We start from the raw sequence: 22,201 nt of genomic DNA, 5'->3' as shown, positions 1-22,201 counted from the left end.
GGCATTGATTCCAACCCTTCTTTACCCTGAATTCCATTTAAGTGCTTGTTCACTTTGATCTTTAGCTTTTTAGAAATGACTGTCTACCCAGAATTAGCATTCCTATGATGTCTACATGTAAGGTCAGATATATTTAGCTTGTAAGGTGATTTTGTTTTGTCCAAAATTATTTGCTTGCAAGATATTGGGTGCATTTGATATAAAAGGAGCGCCAAAAGAATGCACAGCATTAACTTTTACCAGGTATAAATGATCTTAAGCAGCCAATTCTTCTAAGTATGGATATTCTTCTACTTCACTGCAGAATGTGTAGCTTAGGAGCACTTTGCCTTCAACATCTGCACTTCTGTTAGAGGTCATTGATTTTACGGGAAAACCTGTTTATAGACAGAGTGCTGATCGACCTGAGGAGTTTGACTTCTACTTTCTTAAGTAAGAGCAGCTTCTCTTCTATTGACTGACAGTCAAAGCAAGAGTTGAACGCTAAGGGAAAGGATATGTGGACTGTATCGTACCATATCATTATTAAATTACTATGTTTTTATAATACATATGCAGAGTCTAGTTTACCACTATCTATTCTAATACTTGTTTGAAGTCCATCTTTGGCTTATGTATGGATAACTATTGTTTTTTTCTTTATTAATAATATTGTAGAATTAATTTAAGACCATTCTCCCTTTGCCTGGCCTCGGGAACACAACAGCCTTTGCATCGATAAACAAATCCCTAATGCCCAGTCAGAGTGTTTCTCAATGCTCATTGCCTCCCCTTCCCACAGCTTCCTGGAACTTACCAAGCTTTTATGGCATTGATTTTACAACTAGCCTGTTAACCCTCCAGCCCTTCAAGCCATGCCAATGTTACTACTTGAATATGTCAATCACCCCTTAATAAGCTGTGTCCCACTGTTGAATTATGGGCATAATAGCAGCACTAGCTACATTATTTTAACTTCTTCTGTTTATTGTGCATTTTTGAATGTTGGTGTTTGTTCTGGTTTTTGTTTTACCTGTCACCATATCAGCATAACAGAATACAAATTTGTCCTCAACAGTTACTGGAATTTTTACAGCAGTTCTGTACATCTTTTCTAACTCTTGGGTGCCTGTTACACTTTGGACATCTAAGAGTTCCTAAAAACTATATCCCTTCTAGTTAAGCAGCCAAGTCACTAAAAGACAGATACTGGGAAATTGGCAGGACCGTCATATGTTTATTGCTTTAAATGATGCTCTTATGTAAAAAAAAATATAATTTGAATACAAAATACTGTAGATTAATACAAATTTTAATATAAACGCCTGTTTTCTTAATCTTATTTGGTTCTCATACTGTTTTTTTTTCTTTTTCAGATCCAGAACATTTTGGGTGCAATGAACTCTCCATGTAGGCCTCGCCATGGAAAGCTGTGACACTCCTGTCATCCCTGGGAAAGATAATGGATGCAGCATTCCTTCACAACAATGGACTGAATGCAACAGTGCCCTTAACCCTGACCAGTCAGGCAACATGGAGCAGTCCAATATGAGGAGCCATGGGTCTCTGGAAGGCATAAGGAGCTCATTTAATGAATGCATCTCTGAGAGCTCTAACCAAGCTGGTGCCATCTCTGAGTCTACCAGAACAGTCTGCTGTAACGATTGTTCATCTTCCTTTGCTTGTTTGCAGGATTACATGGAGCATCACTGTCGTAGTGCACAGCCCTCTTTTCCATTGAAAGAGGAGAGTGAGAGTGATATGAGTGAGGAAGGCGAGGAAGAAAGTGATGTAGAGAATTTGACTGGAGAAATTGTCTACCAGCCAGATGGGTCTGCTTATATAGTTGAAAGTGTTAGCCAGCTGCTACAAAGTGGTGAAGCTTGTGACAGCAGTCCCGGTGGGCCTTTTCTTTCCCTCTACACAAACTCCTTGCCTAGTTCCACAGGAAAATCCGAGGATTCTTCCTCTGCTGGTTCAGTTTATCCACAAATTATCAACACTTTTCACATAGCCTCATCTTTCAGGAAGTGGTTTGAGAGTTCAGACAAGTCTTTCCTGAATACCTCAGCCCTTACGGGTGTTAGCCCTGTACTGCACAGCTTCCGGGTTTTTGATGTGCGACACAAAAGCAACAAGGATTACCTTAACAGTGATGGTTCTGCCAAAAGTTCATGTGTATCCAAAGATGTCCCTAATAATGTAGACCTGTCCAAATATGATGACTTTGTGCTGTATGGTAAGAGGAAACCAATTCTAATGTGTTTTTTGTGCAAGCTTTCCTTTGGCTATGTTCGATCATTTGTAACCCATGCTGTGCATGACCACCGAATTACTCTGAGTGAGGATGAGCGGAAGATTCTTAGTAACAAGAACATTTCTGCCATCATTCAAGGTATTGGCAAAGATAAGGAACCACTTGTTAGTTTCCTGGAACCAAAAAACAAAAATTCTCAGCACCCTTTTGTTTCTTCTGCAACTTATGCTGGTGCTGGTAATAGTTTTTATGGAAAATTTAGTGGCATACGCGTGGAGGGGAACGAGGGTCTGCAAGCTAGTCTAGCACTTCTGCAAGATAATGAAGCTGTGTCTAACGCGGTAGATCAGACACAGTCTAATATATTGACACAAAATGCTTTAATTAATCTTGGGGGGTTGCCTAGTTCTTCCCTTAATTCCCCAATATCCCCAGTGCCCTTAACCTCCTCAGGCTCTGGCAAAACCAAACTTACCCATAGCAAAGATCTAGAAATGACAGAACTGGAAAATGAGAAAATTGAAGAACAGGTTAGCCTGTCAGAAAGGGTTGAGATAGATGATGATCGTGATGAGGAAGAGGAGATGGAGGAGGAAGATGATGATGATGAAGAAGAAGATTGCAAAACACTGCTCTCTACTGGGCTTGAGGACGATTTGATGGACCAGCCTCCAGATGACACTGGGGCATTTGCCGGGAGCAGTGGCCATAAGGACCTGTCTCTCACAAACCAAAGTATTTCAAACTCTAATTTATTGCCTAATGTGTCCCAGACTTCTGTAAGGGGCACCACTACTAGTTCTTCTTCCTTTGTTGACTTTGATGGTGCAAACAAGAGGAACCATTTAAGCTTTAATAATGATGGCTTTGGTGCCAGCATGGCAGAGGGTAGGAGAAAATTGGACTTTAATGATGAAAGTGCCAATAGGGACAATGCCACAGCACCTGAACCAAATGAAAGTGCAGAGGGTGAGGATGGAAGTTTTACCACCCGCCACCAGCATGTTGATATCCCCTGTGATCTTGGATTAGGGGAATGTGCTTCTGGGAGTGGAGTAGAGTGTCCAAAATGTGACACTGTGCTGGGCTCCTCACGCTCACTTGGTGGACACATGACTATGATGCACTCCCGAAACTCATGCAAGACTCTTAAATGTCCAAAGTGTAACTGGCATTATAAGTACCAGCAAACGCTGGAAGCACACATGAAGGAGAAGCACCCTGAATCAGGTGACTCCTGTGCATACTGCAAATCTGGACAGTCTCATCCTCGACTTGCCAGGGGAGAGAGCTATACATGTGGTTACAAACCTTTCCGTTGTGAGGTATGTAACTATTCTACCACTACCAAAGGCAACCTCAGTATTCATATGCAGTCTGATAAGCATCTAAACAACATGCAGAACCTGCAGAATGGAGGTAATGATCAAGTCTTCAGCCACACTGCTGGAGTTGCAGTTGCTGCTGCCACCGCAGCTGCTGCTGCCTCCAACATTAGTCATTCTTGTGGAGCTCCCTCTCCCACTAAACCAAAAACAAAACCCACCTGGCGCTGTGAAGTGTGTGATTATGAAACCAATGTTGCAAGGAACCTACGTATTCACATGACCAGTGAGAAGCACATGCACAATATGATGCTACTTCAGCAGAACATGACCCATATCCAACATAATAGGCATTTAGGTCTCAGCAGCCTACCCACTCCTGCTGAAGCTGAGCTGTACCAGTTCTACCTGGCACAGAACATGAACCTGAAAATGGAAAATCCAGCTTCAGATTCCCAATATATCATGGGTGGCTTCCAGCTTGATGCAACAAGCCCGATGCCTGGAATGGCTCCTGCTCTTGGTGAGTACCAACTCTTCTTTATAGGCAACCTGCTCTGCACTGTACAACAAAGGGACAATGATATGCTGTTATTGGTTGTTCAAATTTAACTCCCTGGTTTTGCATTATTTATTTATTCTGAGTATTATTACTTGAATGCTACTGTTGTACTTTACTGCAAAATGAGTAAAAAACTAGTTTTATGAGACTGAAATTACTCTCTAAAATGAGGCAGTCTGCAACAATACGCCAGATTACATGCATACAAACTTCTGGTACAGTGATGCTGAAGCATGAGCACAAATCTATGAACAAGGCTGAAAATTATATAAGCAAAAACTGTCAGTATCTGATATATTACCAAACAACTGCCATTGGTGGATGCTCTAGTAAGTAAACCTAGCTGAACTGTACAGAGAGCATAATTTACTAACTTGTATTATTTCAAATGAAAGAATATCGGTGGAAAGGCTGTTGTTTGCACTGTATATTTTTCCTCTGAATCTTAGCACTTAAAACATCAAAAGCAGCAGTCACCCCTATACTTGCATGTAGGTCACCTGACAAAAAATTCTGTCAGCTCAAAGTATAGTAACTTCTATCACGATGAGTGGTAACTGCATTGTGTATAGTATTTTTAGCAACCCAGAACTTTAGTATGAGACAGGCAGCTGGGTTGCCGCAATTTGGTCAGTCTAAGGCTCAGAAATGTAGAAAAAGGTACAAACAGCACACTGAAATACGCTGTAATAGTGTACAACATTGCTGTCCAACTTCTGTGGTACCGAGGGCCGAAATCTTTCCGGCCTACATAGTGGAGGGCCGATAATGAAAGCCAGTATTGACCCCTCCCTGTTTTTAAACCACACCCAAAACATCATGTCCACATTAATGTTAGTAGCTCACCAATAAACCAAATGGTTTGTTCTCACTGTAGGGATATCACTTATCACTCGTATGTGAAAAAAGTTGTCATATTAAGACATACCCTTAAATCCATATGCCTCCTCTTCCCCTTGGATAACACAGCACCCCCAGCACATGATTAAACACCTTAGGTGCCCCTAACAATAATTTATTTTCAAATGCTAACAAACCCCCAGAACAAATACCAGGCTTATGTTCCACATGTAGAGCAGGGCACATGCATGCAGAGTATGTCACACACAGGCAGAGCAGGGCACACACAGGGAGCATAGGGAAGGCAGAACAGAGCAGGAGAAACCTATCAGGAGTACTCCAAGATGTATTTCATACAGTGACACAGTGCTAGTGCCCCTCCAGCAGTTTGTATGAGTGTAAACAGGTGAACAATGTGGGCAGTTTCAGTCGGATCTCAGGTGTGAACAATACAGGGGATTAGTCTGAATTTGAGGTTTAAACAATGCAGGGTCCAGTTAATCTCTGTAGTGATACCATTTAAAGGTTACACATGGTAATCAAACACAGCAGGTAGGTGGGGGGCCACACAAGGGGGGCTGCCAGTCGGAGAGCCCTGGTGTACAAAAAGAATTTATTGAGCCCACATACAAAAAGACTCAGAAATGGTCCTGGCTTAGTATTCAAATGTAAGCTTTAAAATAATGATTTCAGATATATCTTTAAAACATATCTTGGGAAATGTAACTATTTATTCGTCATCTGAGTATCTGTTTCTGGGTAACCGTGATCACACTTCCTAAGGGCTTATTTAATCAAAAATGCAATGTTTAATACAGGTCTAGTTGCCTATAGCAACCAAGGAGCAGTTGATGGTCACCTGTTTAAACTCAAACATCTGATAGGTTGCAATGGATTACTATACAGCACCTTGGGGTTCATTGTGGGCCTGTTTTTTGTCAGAAATGTAAAACACTTTTGTGTCTCTGCATGGCTAACTCGTCTCTGAGTCAAGGATTTGTGGAATGCATGTGCTGAATTTTGAGCTATCCTTGAAGTATTTCCCTGGAATCTTTTGTAGGTTGTTTACATTTACTAAGTTTTGCAAAAGTGCAGATAATTGTCTGTTTCTTTTCACTGGTTGCTAACAGATTGTTGTTTAGATATCTGTACTTTCTTGCAAGTCCACAATTTAATCTTCTGGATTTATTTCCTCTTTCCCCAACAGTTGGTGGTGAGATCCCTTTGGACATGCGACTTGGTGGTGGACAGTTGGTGTCAGAAGAGCTCATGAACCTGGGAGAAAGCTTCACACAAACAAATGATCCTTCACTTAAACTGTTCCAGTGTGCAGTATGTAACCGCTTCACCACAGATAACCTGGATATTCTAGGTCTGCACATGGGTGTTGAACGTAGCCTTCCAGAGGAGGAATGGAAAGCAGTGGTGGGAGATTCCTATCAATGCAATCTTTGTCGTTACAACACACAGCTGAAGGCTAACTTCCAGCTACACTGTAAGACTGACAAGCATGTTCAGAAATATCAGCTTGTGGCTCATATCAAAGAGGGAGGAAAGGCAAATGAGTGGAGACTGAAATGTGTTGCCATTGGAAATCCCATTCATCTAAAGTGTAATGCTTGTGACTACTACACAAACAGTTTGGAGAAACTGCGTCTGCACACGGTGAACTCAAGACATGAAGCCAGCCTGAAGCTGTACAAGGTGAGGTAACTGGACCATAGGCATCATTAGGTAGCTGTGTTATTGGCTATAACATGACCTCCATGATTACTCTTTATATAGTGAATAAAGTACCCCCTATTGTAAAATATAAGGATATTATAAGTTATAAGTTAATGACCATATAAAAACACGAGGCCGAAGTAATTTTAAAATGACTTTCTATTTGTGATTGTTTTTCTGTTATTGAATTTTAAAGTTATGTTTCACTTATGTCTTTCTAGAATAGCTCAGGGAGGTGAGGTTCAAAGGTTTTGTAAACTGTTCTAAATTGATACATTAGTTGTTACATTATTTATCTTTGGCCTTGCTGAGCAGAATTCATTAAAGGCAGCCATTAGAATTGATACAATAGTTGATAATAGTCCACAGATGATGCTGAGAAATGTATCAACTAATGTAGCAAATTGTAATAGTTTAGACACTGCTCTTGGCTTACTATTCTGCCAGAGTGAGACAGGAGCAATAAGTTTAAAATAAACTTGAAACAAAAAAAGAAACCAACTGCTTGTTTCTGCAAACAACATAACTGATATAAAGTGTTTTGAAGGTGAATAACACCTTTAAAAGAGTTGAAGGCTATTCAGGCAGAAGAAAAGTGACGATTCGTTGCCACGACTTTTGAAACGAATCAGGTGACGGTTTGATTTGGCGATCAGTTGCTGCGATTCGTTTCAAAAGTGGCGGCATATGCTCTTCTTTTGTACACACACACACATTTATATTTGCCATGTTGCTGTTATGGCATTCTCTATAGCAGGGGAACCTTTTAACCGTTTGCCGTTAAAGGGGTTCTTCAACTTTGAGTTAACTTTTACTATGTTATAGAATGTCGTGTTCTTAGCAGCTTTTCAGTTTTTTTTCCTTTAGTTTTAAAATTATTTGTTTTCGGCTTCTGCCTCTTTCCAGCTGTTAGATGGGGTCCCTAAACATGGCAGCCAAAAAAACATTGTTCCGTGACTCTACAATTTTATTATTATTGTATATTACTTATTTTTCTATTCAGGCCCTCTCCTATTCATCATCCAGTCTCTCATTCAAACAACTGCCTGGTTGCTAGGGTAAACTGGACCCTAGCAACCTAATAACTGCTGAAATATCAAACCGGAGAGCTGCTGAATAAAAAGCAACATACGTAAAAAAAAACAAAAAAAACCACCAACTGCAAATAGTCTTAAAATATGGATGTCTACATCATACTAAAAGTTAATTTAAAGTTGAACTAATGTAAGATGGCTGTGGAAGATTACTTACAACATGGCAGATTCCTTTCACATATTTAAATGCAAATATGCAGAGAAGAATTGTCTGTGTACATAGTAAGCTCTGTTATTGTGCTTGGGTATCTTAAGTTTAATGGTAAACCGGGCCATAGATATTTATGGGAAATATTCTGACTATGGCAGCCCTGGTGGTGATGCATTATTATATATATTTTTAAACTGAACTGATGACCTGGCAGCATGGCAGCCCCCACTCATGTGCATGGAAAAGGTATAAACTCTGCTTGTGGACTTAGCATGTTTTCCGTTGAAGATGACAGGAAGGATAAATATATCTTTTAGCAGGAAATCAGTTTTACAGTTCATGCATTTTTTTTTTTTTTGGTTTGTTTGTTTTTGCATTTTTATGCATGAGAGCAAAGTACATGCATTTGTATAGGTATTCTTTATAAGCTTCATTAAAATAAAACCAATAGTGGTAATACTAGATTATACTTTTCTACAGAGGATTGAAGAATGCCTAAGCCAATTTAAATTATCAAGGAATTGTTGTTGGTAAAAATATTCAACTTCCAGGTGATTATTTGTGAGGAAATGCAGATTCAGTCAATGTGCATTGACACCAGGAACCACTCCTGCCACCATACTGTACAGAAACTTCACTCTATGTTTAATGGTAATAATGTAAGCCTAATTCCTTGGCATGCAGCATTAATAGTAGCCTTATTATCATTCTTAGCAAGCGCATATTGCACATATGCTATTTCTTATTGTCTAAATGCAAACCCCTCCTGGTCTGAGCCTCCTTTGGTGCAATAAACAGGCAGAATGATCTGAACTAGTGCATTTTGGCTATGCACACAGACGACTAAAGGTGGCCATACACAGGCCGATAAAAGCTGCCGACAGACCGAGTCAGCAGCTTATTGGCCCGTGTATGGGGCCAAGCCAATTTGGAGAAACCGCACACCTCACAAACCTGAGCAGAGCTTCCTGGTGCTCGGCGGTAGGGGAATCGGCAACCACCCAGCCAAGGTACGTGGAAAGATCACCGGCACACAGGAGTTTGTTCAGCAGGGCAAGCCCTTGCAATTTTAATAATGCAGTGCAACGTTTTGGGGCTTGACAAAGGGGCGTGCCCCGAAACGTTGCACTGCATTATTAAAATTGCAAGGGCTTGCCCGGCTGAACAAACTCCTGTGTGCCGGTGATCTTTCCACATACCGTGTATGGGGCCCCCCGGCAGGCTTCCCCGATCGAGATCTGGCTGAAAGCCGGCCAGATCTCGATCGGATGGGACAAAAAATCCCGTCGGATCGCGGCCGCATCTGTTCGTTGATGCGGTCCCGCAATCCGACCGCCCGTTCCCATTCGTTAGGATCCAATCGTTGGGCCCCAAGGGCCCACGATCGGATCAGCCCGATATTGCCCACCTCAAGGTGGGCATATCGGAGAGATACATTGCCAAACGAGCGGATCTCTCCCATGTATGGCCACCTAAAGGAATGCTGTTGCTTCAGTTAAGACCACTGGCCCAATAAGCACATCTTAGTTGGAGTGAGCAGGACCTGCAGCTGAGACTTCTAATTTTGACTGACAGCAGTCCATTAGGAGTGGCCAAACTCCCTGACCAAATATAGGTGTATATATACATACCCTACATTTGTAAGTTGATAATATACTTCTATTCATACAGGCAATTTTGTCTTGTTCCTCCAGTCCACCATGTGCTCTCAAGATGGGCCTCTGGGTTTTGGTTCTCTAACCAAATGTGCAGTAATCACAGAGGCGTGACAGATCCCGTAAATAGTCTTTCATTCCCACAGAATTCCTCCAGACACTAGTATTGATTTTCACTGGACTTAAAGCCTCAACCTCCTCTCTAATCATTTCATAATGGCTTTAATATGAATGGTCAGGTACAGTTCCACATAAATCTCCTTGGCCTTATTTCACTAACCTTGCACACATTTGCAAATCCTTCTCTTGCTCTTTCAATCCTTTGCAATCTCATGTCCTGCATACTGCACCCAGACATCACGGGGATGTTTGAGCAGAGTTTTTTCTTGTTCTCCACAAAATTCAGACCCATATTTAGAAGTCCTTCATACTGTGAATTCAAGGGGCCTTAGACTGGAGACTCAGACTAAGACTGATTGTTTGCTTTCTTTCCCTTTGCAAATGTAATGCATTAGCACTGCAAATTTATAATCAGTTTAGTGCAAAGTTAACTGTGTGAAATCAAATTCTCTGCTGGGAGCAGAGGAAAAATTTCTATAGATAGATATCCCATGTGCATTTATTTCATATTTACTTTATTTTGGTTGCATTTTTTTGCAGGTGGGGGAGGGGGTAGGCCATGGTCTTCTTTGACTCCCAAGTATGGTTGTATAAGTTTATTTTTACTTTTAAAGTTTGCCTCTTGTTGTAGCACAGGCTTATTGATTTTTTTTTTTTCAGTGCAGGATTGTGCACCCGAGAGCATTATTCAGTGCCCCAGCAGAGAACGGGTTATTTTACCCTCCATCACGATGGTCAGGTGAGGGCCAGGGAGAACTTTTTTAATCCTAGAGAAGTGGTGGTGGGAGAAAAACTATTCATTGCGTTGATTCAGCATAATTGATGCGGCCTCATTTCCCACAGCTGATGAGGATTAGAGGAGCCTAGTTTAACAGTCTCATTTTCTAGTCCCAAAGCATACTCATTTTAATGTGTTTCTGTTAATGAGCTAGAAGAGAGGAGGGGGTGTTGCCGAACATTGTACAGGAAGCTTTCGCTGCGAGTCTTGTCTTGTGCAGCATTCCACAAACCCCGGCTAATGGCAAATCTCATTTGCCAAGACAGCCAAAGTTGACGCAAAGTATTGTCTAGCTTATTAAGAGTGCATACCCTTCTGCTAGAATGGGCACAAAGCCACAGGGAAAAAAAGAAAATGTTAATCCATTTGCTGCTTACCAATAAAATCTGCTACTTGATTGAGCTTTCTAGCAGAAGTGGTCTGTTTTGCTAGCTTAATCATTGGCTCTTAAAGCTGTTTCTTGTGTTTGCTGAAGTTCAGAGACTTGGAAGTGACAAGACTCATGCCTTTGGGGACCTTTCTGGCAGATATGCAGCCTGAAACTAACAGAATGCAGGCTCTTCAGCTGGCAGCTTGAAGCCATATGGGGAGCTTCTGTTTGTCTAGCGTGGAAGGTGGAGTGTCTGCTCTTACCATATAATGGGCCAGCTCAGCTACAAGTGAAAGCTGTTATCTCTGAACTGGCACGAGTCCAGTCCCCCTGGCACGGGTAGCCTGTCAGTTCAGCACAGCACACGATGCTGTTCCCCAAGGCAAAGCCACCGTTGGTTTAAGTAGGCATTAAACAATTACCCAGCCTTAGTTCTCTTCACCTTCCACAGATTGGCTCTATAAATTGTCAGCTTGCTGACATTTTAATGTGAATTATGTCATGTGGTATCCCCTTTGAATTCAACATGCCTCAGTTTGTAAATACAAGAGGCACTCAAAGGCTTGTGGTTAGTGAACACAGAGAAGGCCTGGGGCTTTTTGGTGGGGAGAAGGCAGGAACTGATGCTCTCTTCATTCTGTCTGGGTTTATGGCTGGAAATAAATACACTTTGGAATGGTCAACTAGGGTTCTAGCTGCCTAAAAGGGACAGTGTAGGTTTAAACCAAATGTGTTTTCTCTACTTTTTCAGGAAGACACGTTGCAGACAGTTTTTTTTATTTTTTTGTTATTTTTTACAGATATATCCTAGTTGATACAATTACTCTTTATGTACTCTACCACATTTGAAGGTATGCTGGCAATATTTTATGATTCTTATATTATCCCAATGACTGTACTAGGAAGGACTGAAGAGTTTGTTTATGTAGACTACATAAAAATATATAACTGCAACCCTGTCTTTTTTTTTTCTCTTGTACTATTGCTGTTATTGTTTTCCTTCCATTGACTGGGTTGATTATGGGTCCTACCAATGAGAGTGTAGGGAGCATTTTGTTTGTTACTTTAGTTGAAGGGGCTACATGTCAGCACTTGGGACAAGCAAGAGTGATAAATCCAGGTTTTATAGGTGTTGCTGGTATGGGTGATCCTGTTACTGGCTGGACCTCTGAACATTAGTCCCCTGAATGTAATTTTTTTGCATATTTATTTGCCCTTGTACATCATCTGTTTATGACTTACCCCAGCTGGGACAGTACCAGCTGGCTGTCAGAAGGTTGCTAGGGAACATGCAGGCCTCTTTGCTGTTTCCTAAGGACAAGGCCTGGCTCAGCACTCCAAGACCTGAAAGCAGCATGCATCAAAGCTAACACAATAGAGACAAGTAGGCGGCTGTGACCCCTTCCCCATTCTCTCGTACCTCCTCCCCTCATGCTCCATGCTTTCTATGCATCCAAGCTTCTTGGAAATTAATCTAAGGGAATCAGCGGAGTGTGTGTGTGCGGCTGCACTTTCATTTTTGTCACGTAAGAACGGATCATGTTCCATTATATGTTTTATTAAAGGATCACTTTTGTTTTACAGCTCTTCTGCCCACCGTGTAACTGTAAAATAAGGAGAACTAAAAAATAACCTGCCTAAATTTGCAGGTCTTCCTTTTCGCGTTTTTTGTGATTTTGCTGAAACTGCATGTCAGTTTATCTTTTTGCCTTACCGTGTGACAGGTGAGCAGACACTCAAAAAACTATTCCTCCACACAGACCTGTAAAAGTAAAGACTATATTTATTCAGTTCTTAGCATAAAAACTAAATGAATTTACTCTTTTCTTTTACACGTCTGTGTGGAGGAATTGTTTTTTGAGTGCCTGCTCACCTGTCATATGGTTTGGATCCTCTCCCCCAGCTGAAGGTTCAGGCACCTGAGCCTCCTCCTATACTTGGAGAGTTAATACCTGTGACCCTGCTTCCTTTGATGTGTATTTTTTTGCTTTGCGCTCTGCTGTTTACATAGCAGGCCTTCTGGCTATATTTTATTTTTATTTTGTTTTTCTTTTACCACCCCCATTAAGGCAGCATATGAGATTTCTCTTATTATAGGTGATCGGTCTTTTGAGGACAATTTACAGCTTGATTTCCAGAGACCTACCTGTGATTGGAGTCGAGAGACTCGCTCACTCAGGGACTTAACCTGGCACAGCATTGATAAATGTTAACCTCACCTCTAAGCGCAATTAAGGCTAGAAGGAGACAATCCAAGATGGAGCTAATTTAGGAACGTATTGTTTTGTGTTAATCTATTTTGTTTTCTGTCCCGTGAGGGGAAAGGCTTAATGCGTAGTGAAGCATGCATAAACTGCAAGCTCATTAAGAGATGGTCTGTTTATCAGCCTCTGCTAAAAGCCCACAGCACAAGCTCAGGCAGCTACTGGTGCAGGTTCCCTCTGGGTTTTGGCCCCTCCTCATTAAGTCCGTCCTGGCTATTGATTGGGAAGCTGTGTTTGAAAGAGTCTTACTTACTCCATGCATTATCTTGACAGATTGATCAGACCTGATTGAGAACCTCTTAAAGGAACGAGCAGCCGTAATGGGAAAGTTGGACTCTGTCATCCGTTAGGGTGATTCTGAGAGCGAGAAGAACAAGCTGACATCTTGGAGCAATTGTATTTACAATTAACATGGTCGAAAACGATTGGCTGTATTGATTGCCCTTCCTGCAATTACATATCCATTGTTTACATTCCAGCACTTCAGTTATAAAAAGGAAATCCAATAATTATTGCATTATTTAAAGTTAAAGTGCTACAGAATTTGCTAGTTGTACAAACTGCTTGATTTACTGTTCGGTGAAGGTCTGGGCTGCATTTTTAATCCGAAAGTCAAATGAAATTAGCTTTTAATGAGGCTAAAAAATAAAACTTGTGTGTCTCTATTTGACCATTTGTTCTTTTCATTTGAATTTAAATAATTATGCCATGGACTGTTGCCACAAAATGTGGCACAGGTTCAAAGGAGTGTTTCATAGCATGACCTGCCCCTTTATAAATGTAAGGAACGGTGTCCGTTGCACTGACGATCATAAACCTTAAGTACAGATACATATTTTTGAAAGACTTTTTTTATTTAATTATTGAGTAGCTTCGATAGCACTAATATATCCTATAGGTCATTAAAACCTTGTAAAATTGGATCAGCTAATGTGTAATGAATACTAACTTCCAAGAATGTGGGAGGAGAGGCTCCTGAAACGCCTTATTTATATGTATTTAACATATTTTGGTATGCATCCATAACTTTTATGGCTCCTTACCCATTAAGTTGTGCTATATAAATAAATTATGATTATGTTATCTAGACAGTAATATTTAAGGCTATCTACATACTTGTGGTTAGACTTTTTAAAAATATATGTTTTTTTGAGTAATAGCTGACCTACACCATTAGATATGATTGCCTTGGCCCTACCAGTATTCTGGAACTCTTACCTGTCATGGCATGTTTACTTTCCCACGCTAGTCTTTTACTTGAGGCAAAGGTCAGCAGAAAATCTGTACCATTTGCTGCTATTGACTGTCAGAACCTTAGAAAACAGTTTTATCCTCATTTTTCACTTGCTATTGCTATCCCATGGTTATAGTAGCAAACGAATCAATCATCATCATCTCTGTGCATCACTGTCAGATTGCAAATCCCTAGAACTCATGTTATCCACTGTGATATACGTCCTGCTTTAAGTACAGGACAAATTTGGCATTACAGGTATGGAATCTGTTATTCAGACTGCTTGGGACCTGGGGTTTTCAGGATAATGGATTTTTCCGTTATTTCGATTTCCATACCTTAATAAAAATGTAAAGGGTTGTTCACATTAATTTTAGTATGATGTAGAGAGTGATAGTCTGCGACAATCTGCAATTGGTTTTCATTTTTTATTATTTGTGGTTTTTGAGTTATTTAGCTTTTTATTCAGCAGCTCTCCAGTTTGGAATTACAGCAATCTGATTGCTAGGGTCAAAAGTCCCCTAGCAACTATGCATTGATTTGATAAGAGACAGGAATATGAATAGGAGAGGCCTGAATAGAAAGAAGAGTAATAGAAAGTAGCAAAAACAATACATTTGTAGCCTTACAGAGCATTTGTTCTTTAGATGGGATTAGTGACCCCCATTTGAAAGCTGTAAAAAGGCAAATAACTAAAAAAAACTTTAAAATGTAAATAATGAAGACCAATTGCATATTTGCTAGGAAGTGGGCATTCTCTAACATACTAAAAGTTACTTCAAAGGTGAACCACCCTTTTAATAGGATGTGTGCATCCAATAAGAATTTATTATATCTTCGTTGGGATGAAGTACAAGGTACTGCTTTACTGCTTTTTTAAAAATCAAAATTATTAGATTAAAATGGAGTCTATGAGTAATGACCTTGTAACTCTGAGCTTTCTGGATAATGGGTTTCCAGATAACATATTCCATACCCGTATAAAGCAGGTGTTGGTGGTGTTGGTGGTGATGGTTTATAGCTAGGGTTGCCACCTGGCTGGTAGAAATTATGCTTCATGCCCATGTCCTAAATAAGGATAAAAGATAACACTATATGAAGGTCGGTATATATGTCACAGTTTACCTGGTGATATGTAATGCTAAAACAGGGTACACTGTACCTTACCAATTGCAACACCAAACCACACCTCCATAGAAAATAGTAGGCGACCCCAACCCCATGCTTTTCCATTGTACTTTCTTTTCCCTGATCTATATCTTACCATTTATCTCTCCCCACTTAAAGGGATACTGTCATGGGAAAAAATGTTTTTCAAGATGCACCAGTCAATAGTGCTGCTCCAGCAGAATTCTGCACTGAAATCCCTTTCTCAAAAGAGCAAACAGATTTTTTTATATTTAATTTTGAAATCTGACATGGGTCTAGACATATCGTCCGTTTCCCAGCTGCCCCCAGTCATGTGACTTGTGCTCTTATAAACTTCAGTCACTCTCTGCTGTACTACAAGTTGGAGTGATATCACCCCCCTCCCTCCCTCCCTTCCATCAACTTAACAACAGAACAAAGGGAAGGTAACCAGATAGTAGCTCCCTAATACAAGATAACAGCTCCATGGTAGATACAAGAACAGGATTCAAAATCCAGGTCCCATTGTGACACATTAATTTACATTGAGTAGGAGAAATAACAGCCTGCCAGAAAGCAGTTCCATTCTAAAGTGCTGGCTCTGAAAGCACATGAGCAGGCAAAATGACCTGAGATGGCTGCCTACACACCAATATTACAACTATAAAAATATATACTTGCTGGTTCAGGAATTACATTTTATATTGTAGATTGAAGTATTTGCAGTGTAATTTAGAAATAAAAACTAGATCATAAAAATCATGACAGAATCCCTTAATAATGGCAATCATCTTTTCTATGCATTTCTTCCTTTTTCACTTTGCATTCCTTTTAAAAGCTTGGTAGATCCAAGGTGTGCTTAATAACTTGATATATTAGACTTTACTAAGACTTTAATTATTTATTTCACATATATTCTACCCCTTTCCCCACACCTAGATGCACAGAACACTTTTTTATGCATTGGTTTACCTTGTGTTGTCATTATGGGGGGAGGTCAACTAGTGAGTGTGGTGCAGAAAAGCCCTACCTTTGCCAGGAAATTCCAAGCCTGCCTGCAGGTGGTGGACTGTTGATGATGTATTCAGCCATAGACTTTTATGGATTAGTTGAAGCAGGCCTGTGAGGACAGCTGCTTTCACATAACTTTTTCATTAAAGCAATGGATCCTCCAGCTGAAGAGTTTTTGATTTATGACTTGAACTTGTGGATATCTGAAGGAAACCTAGAAAAGGGCCTCTGAGTTTTTGGTGAGACGTGGGGAGGTTTGTATGGATTTTGCAGACTGAAGTAAAAATATTCCAAGCACGAACTGTATACAAATGATTGTTTCCCTGCTGGGTTGTTTTTATTTCTTAGTGTATGGACATCAGAAACTAAGCAAATTGAGATTTTACTTACGACACGACTGAACTGGCATAAAGTCTATTTACAGTTTTGCCAGCTGAAGAACGTTGGCTCATTCAGGAATTCCCTCATAAAGATGGCACATGGGAAATGTTGCTTTGTGTGAACAGGACTTTGTGTTACTATAGTAGTCATTGGCTAGTTTGCGTGTATGCTGCTTTTACATTTTGGGGATTGCTGCATCTTTCCCCCCAGGGCATTCTCTGCCTTCCATCAGAATGTTTGTCTGTCTGTTCTGTTTTAAAGTGGTGCTTCAGCTTAATCTGATCAATATTTTGCTTTCCATGCGTGAAAAACCAGATGTTAGAAGTTTGCTATTGTTGGGGGTGGGAAAACTGACCCATAAGCTTTCTAGCAATCAATAACTTGACACGGGCGTTGATGGACCCTTAAAATAATGCAGGCAAATTTTTTCACCATTCAAAATAGCTTTAAAAGTTACCCCCTCAGTTTAGTATACCGAGGCTCAATGGTTTCTATTTGCTGCCATAAAGTGCATAAACTTCTTACATTTGTGTATACGTCTCATGCTCTATGTGAATCAGATAATCCTGCCAATTAACTAATAGAATATGTAATTTTATTTTCACAGAGTTTGAAACAATTTGTTTCATTTGTTTATTTAGCAAGATTTTCTGAAAAGAAAAGTTAAAGTAACCATTGGTCACCCAGCACAGAGGATTTATGCTCTTAGGCACTTTTTCACTGGTAATTGAGGATCTAGTGTCACTAGCAGCCGTTTATATAAATGCCATTGTGCAGCAACCTATAGTGAGTAACTGGCATTTTTCCTGCTTTTATTGATTATATAAGCCTACATCTTTTTTTTTCCTACCCAGTACCCTGTACTCTGAGTAACACGTTGCTGCCTGAATTTGTCCTGTTGACTTCAAAGGACTGTGCCAAGTGTAGAGTTGTGTAAATTGCTGTTCTTATTTTCAACATTAATTTGATGTAAATTTGGCACTGGCAAGAACATTAATTAACACAGCTTTATACATGTGTGGGATGTGTTGGCTGGAAATCCTGTTTTGTAGAAAGCTTTGAAGTCCTAAACATGCAAGTCCTTTATACTTTTCCTTTGTAATAATTAGACACTATCTTGTACTAGGTGATAAGAAAGCGGACATAAATCCTCCATATTGCATCCTACACCACTTTTTCCTCTTTTACATCATTATAATCATGCCCCAGTATGTTTGAAAGAACTCATTTATGAGTGTACAGGGCAGTATAGAAGGTGCATGGGTTAATATATAAGTATCGTTCTGTCTTTTTAAATGCTCTGCACATTTTCAGCTTTTAAATTAATATATTTATATAATACACAAAAGCCATGAATATCCTGTAAATTATATCCTTATAAATGGTGAGTTCTGATGTCATCAGTTATAAACGGTGAGTTCTGATGTCATTTCTGTCACATGACTCACCGAAACTTGTGTATTATAATAAATAAAGTACCCCCAGTTGTAAAATATGAGGATATTAGAAGTTACCTCGGAGTTTCCTGACCTGTATAAAAACACTCGGCCTTCGGCCTCGTGTTTTTATATGGTCATGAAACTCCTTGGTAACTTATAATATCCTTATATTTTACAAAAGGGGGTACTTTATTCACTATATATAGTATTGCATTTTATCTATAGATATGCACATGAGCTGTTTGCTATTTGTGTGTATGTGCTAAGTACAGCTTGGAGAGGTGGTTTTCAGACTTCTTGGTTGTAAAGCTTTTTTGTATTTATAACAATATTAAGGGTATATATAAAATATGTTTGTACCAGTCACTGAGGTAAATTTACAACACTATCCAGGGCAACGATTAAGCATACCACATGTATATCGCCTCCTCAGGACTTCATCCATCTCTGAGTTTTAGAGCAATGTTACATGAAACTACTTTAGAAACTTTAAAGACCCAGTAGGACCCCCAATAATAAAAATACAAAAATAAGACCTATGCAGGCCTATGCCTTAAAATGTACTTTTTGCAGTATAATTATTTTCTCTTAAATACTTCTTTCATTCATTTCCATTCTTAAATAATACAGCATTTTTAAATCTTACAGGCTAATTATACATGTTAATAATTGTGTATTTAAAAGGGGTAGTATACTCCCTTGTACAATAGGGCTTGTGCAAAACAAGTTTTTTGCCTCTTGTTTTCAACAATAGAAAGTGTTATTTCTTTAACTAAACGGGACTAATGGATATTTCATGTTTGTGTCCTTGTGAGCTAGATAATTTTGCACAGGTATTCCCCTGCAAAATGGACTCCTGCCAACAAAAGAGTCACCAACACAATCAATTTATATACCTCGCAAGGACCAAACATGGCGTATCTATTTCCCTGTCTGCTAAAGAGATATTGGGGTAGATTTATCAAGGAGTGAAGTTAGAAATCTCCACAGTCCCCAGAGTGAAATACCGCCTCTCTATTCATTTCTATGGGATTTTTAAAAGAGTATTTATCAAAGGGTGATAGTGAAAGTTCACCATTGATAAATATGCATTTAAAAATCCCCTAGAAATGAATGGCGAGAGGACTGTGGAGATCTCTAACTTCACTCTTTGATAAATCTACCCCATTGTGTTTTAACTTGTTGCGCGCCAAGCTTGATCTTGACAATACAGAGTACAATTTAGATCAAAGAGTAAACTGGAAATGTAAATTCTATGCCACTGACATTTAGGTTCTTAACGGTCAGAAGTGTAGAATTCAGTCTACAGCAAGCAAACAGGTAATTTAAGAGGAACCTTCAGCTCCAGTCGAGCCATTCTATTCTATAGGATTATACAATTAATCTTAGGGCTCCAGCACACAGGGCTTTTTGATTTTGCAATGAAACGCTGGATGCCAAGGTTCTTCCCATTGATAGCAATGGGACCATCAGCCAATAATCTGAGTAGTAATAATGAAAATGCTGTATGCATCACAGTACTCCGATTAACACAATTGCTGCAGAAGGGGATAAGAATGTTAACAAATAACTGAATAGTGACCTCCCTAGGAAAGGTAGTATGAGAATGCAATAGAAAGGAATGCAATAGAAGCCTGTACAAGCCTTGCAATTATATTATAGTTATACATTTATGCATAAGGAAGAGAATAAACAGGTGGGTTATAGGGTTAGTGTGCAATTAAGGGTTAGCTCTACAGCAAAAAACAACCTGTATTTAGTACTTACTGCACTTGTAATATTGCCGGAAAAGGTAATTAATTGGGTTTCATCTGCTTCTTTGTTCATACTGTTCTTTGCTGCATTTTTTTATAGTTGTGAATGCATTTATCCCCATCCACTCACATTGTTCCATTATTCTTTTTAAAAATGCCTGTTTGTTTGTTTTCCTGCAGCACTTGCAACAGCATGAGAATGGAACAGAAGGGGAGAACTGGTATTACCACTGTGTGCTGTGCTCATACTCCACCAAGGCTAAACTGAATTTAATCCAGCATGTGCGCTCCATGAAGCATCAGCGCAGTGAAAGTCTACTGAAACTGCAGAGGTTACAGAAGGGACTTCCAGAGGAGGAGGAGGAGTTGGACCAGATTTTTACTATTAGAACATCCTCATCACCTGTGACAGGTAAGTGTGCCAGGGCCACATAAATTGAGTAGGTGAGATTTGATCTATACCCGATATATATGTATATATATATCACACATACATATTTTATATTATGTATAGTTGGGGGGACACTAGATTTATTAGGTGGGTTGGTGTAGAATATGTTTGTATAAATACTTTAAAACTCTGTCTAGTAGTTCATCTGGGGGCATTCATATAAAGACAGGCTCCTGTACTACCGAAGAAATACTGCTACTTGTGATGCATCTGCACATTCTCAGTCAAAAGCATCAAACACCTGTCTCCAGGGTTTTCATTCTGCTAATTGCTGGTATAGTGAGACTGAAACTGTATCTGGAGAGGCAGCCTCTTTTAGCCCAGTACCTTTGGGATTTTTTTTTTCTTAATGGTATCCTTGCCGTCTACACATCTGCCTCTTCCCCACCTTTACTTTCATTAGACGTCTAATCCTGTGTTGTTAGCCTCTTTTTTTTTTACATTGTGTCTTTTAAATACTTTTGCTTCACCAAACCTGTAGCTTCAAGGTGCTGCAATCACTTGGGCAAGCTGAGAAGTATTCACTCTGCCTCTAGCATTCCTCTGGGGAGACCAGATCCCTTTACTGGACATATTGTTTCAGCAGATTCTGCTAATCTTGACAGAGTCCTTGGCATCTCTCCTCCAGCACATTGCCCTCATTGTTATAGGTCTCTTGTGAGAGTGAGGGGGCCGTGCTAGGAGGGATCCTAAGCACAATGCTTGTTCTCTGAATGAAGCTTTTGTCAAGAAAAGAAAAGGGTGAACATTACTGTCAGCTCATGGTTCTACTAGAGTGTGTCTCTTCGTGCCTGTAACTCCTCCACTTTATTATGTCAGCAGACTTTAAGCCACTGTGGTGTGTACAGTCAGACTCCTTTATTTTCCTCAACCTGTGTTTCTTTTGTTAAACATGGATCACGTGGATGCACTTGTTTTTTCTAATTCTGAATGCCTTATGAAACATAATTAAAAACTGCACATACCATGACCGAATTCACAACAAGCAATCTGTATTTGTTTGGATTCTGTAACACTGGTTGCCACCTTTCATTTGTGTGTTGCTCTGCAATAGTATTAATAAATAGAAGCAAACTTACTTAAAGGGGTTGTTCACATTCCGACACTTTTTTCACCTCATTTGGTTTCCGATAGAATAGACTTTTTCCAATTACTTTCTATTTTCTATGTGTGGCTGTTTTTCTAATATTGAAGTATAAAGTGTACTTTTTCACCTTCTAAAGCAGCTATGCGAGGGGGGGTCACCGACCCTGTAAACTTCTAAATCCATACATTTAGATGAAGCATTTCCACTGCTGAGCAGATTCCCTGAGTTTCATTAAGGCAGTTCCACTAAATGTTCCGAATCTGCACCTGAATTACTGAGCTGCCAGACTGAAACACCAGAGACCAGAACATTCAACTTTAAACGTAGATTTTGGAAAAAAATAAAAAATGGAAAGTAACTGCAAAAAGTATTTTATTTCTTGTAAACTATCTAAAACCGACTGAACTGGAAAAAGTTTTGGATGGTGAACAACCTGTTAATGCAGGGGCACACTGGCAGATTCGGAGAGATTTAGTCCTTTCTAAGTTGCCCGAAGTTTCCTCGTGCAGCAACTTGAAGCGCCGCGAGTGCCATTTCGCTGGCGTTTTCTCATTATAGCAGGCGGAAGGCAGTTTGAGGCGATTGTCGCCCCGCAG

The 22,201-nt window shown here is 39.8% G+C and overlaps 1 protein-coding gene across 2 annotated transcripts in view; it reads left to right on the top strand.

Annotated features, from left to right (window-relative positions):
* zfhx3.S (zinc finger homeobox 3 S homeolog) overlaps nt 1-22,201 on the top strand; it is a 78,765-nt gene that overhangs the window by 22,696 nt on the left and 33,868 nt on the right. For both annotated transcript variants that reach the window (XM_018260542.2, XM_041561164.1), the window contains 3 exons: nt 1,356-4,084; nt 6,171-6,667; nt 20,248-20,479. In XM_018260542.2, the coding sequence (XP_018116031.1) occupies nt 1,402-4,084; nt 6,171-6,667; nt 20,248-20,479 (3,412 nt within the window). In that variant the 5' untranslated portion in view covers nt 1,356-1,401. The remainder of the gene's footprint in view (nt 1-1,355; nt 4,085-6,170; nt 6,668-20,247; nt 20,480-22,201) is intronic.

This window comes from Xenopus laevis, chromosome 4S (genome assembly GCF_017654675.1).
Source record: "Xenopus laevis strain J_2021 chromosome 4S, Xenopus_laevis_v10.1, whole genome shotgun sequence".
NCBI lineage: Eukaryota > Metazoa > Chordata > Amphibia > Anura > Pipidae > Xenopus > Xenopus laevis.
The sequence above is the reverse complement of the archived record's forward strand: the minus strand, read 5'-3'. Positions and strand labels throughout refer to the sequence as shown.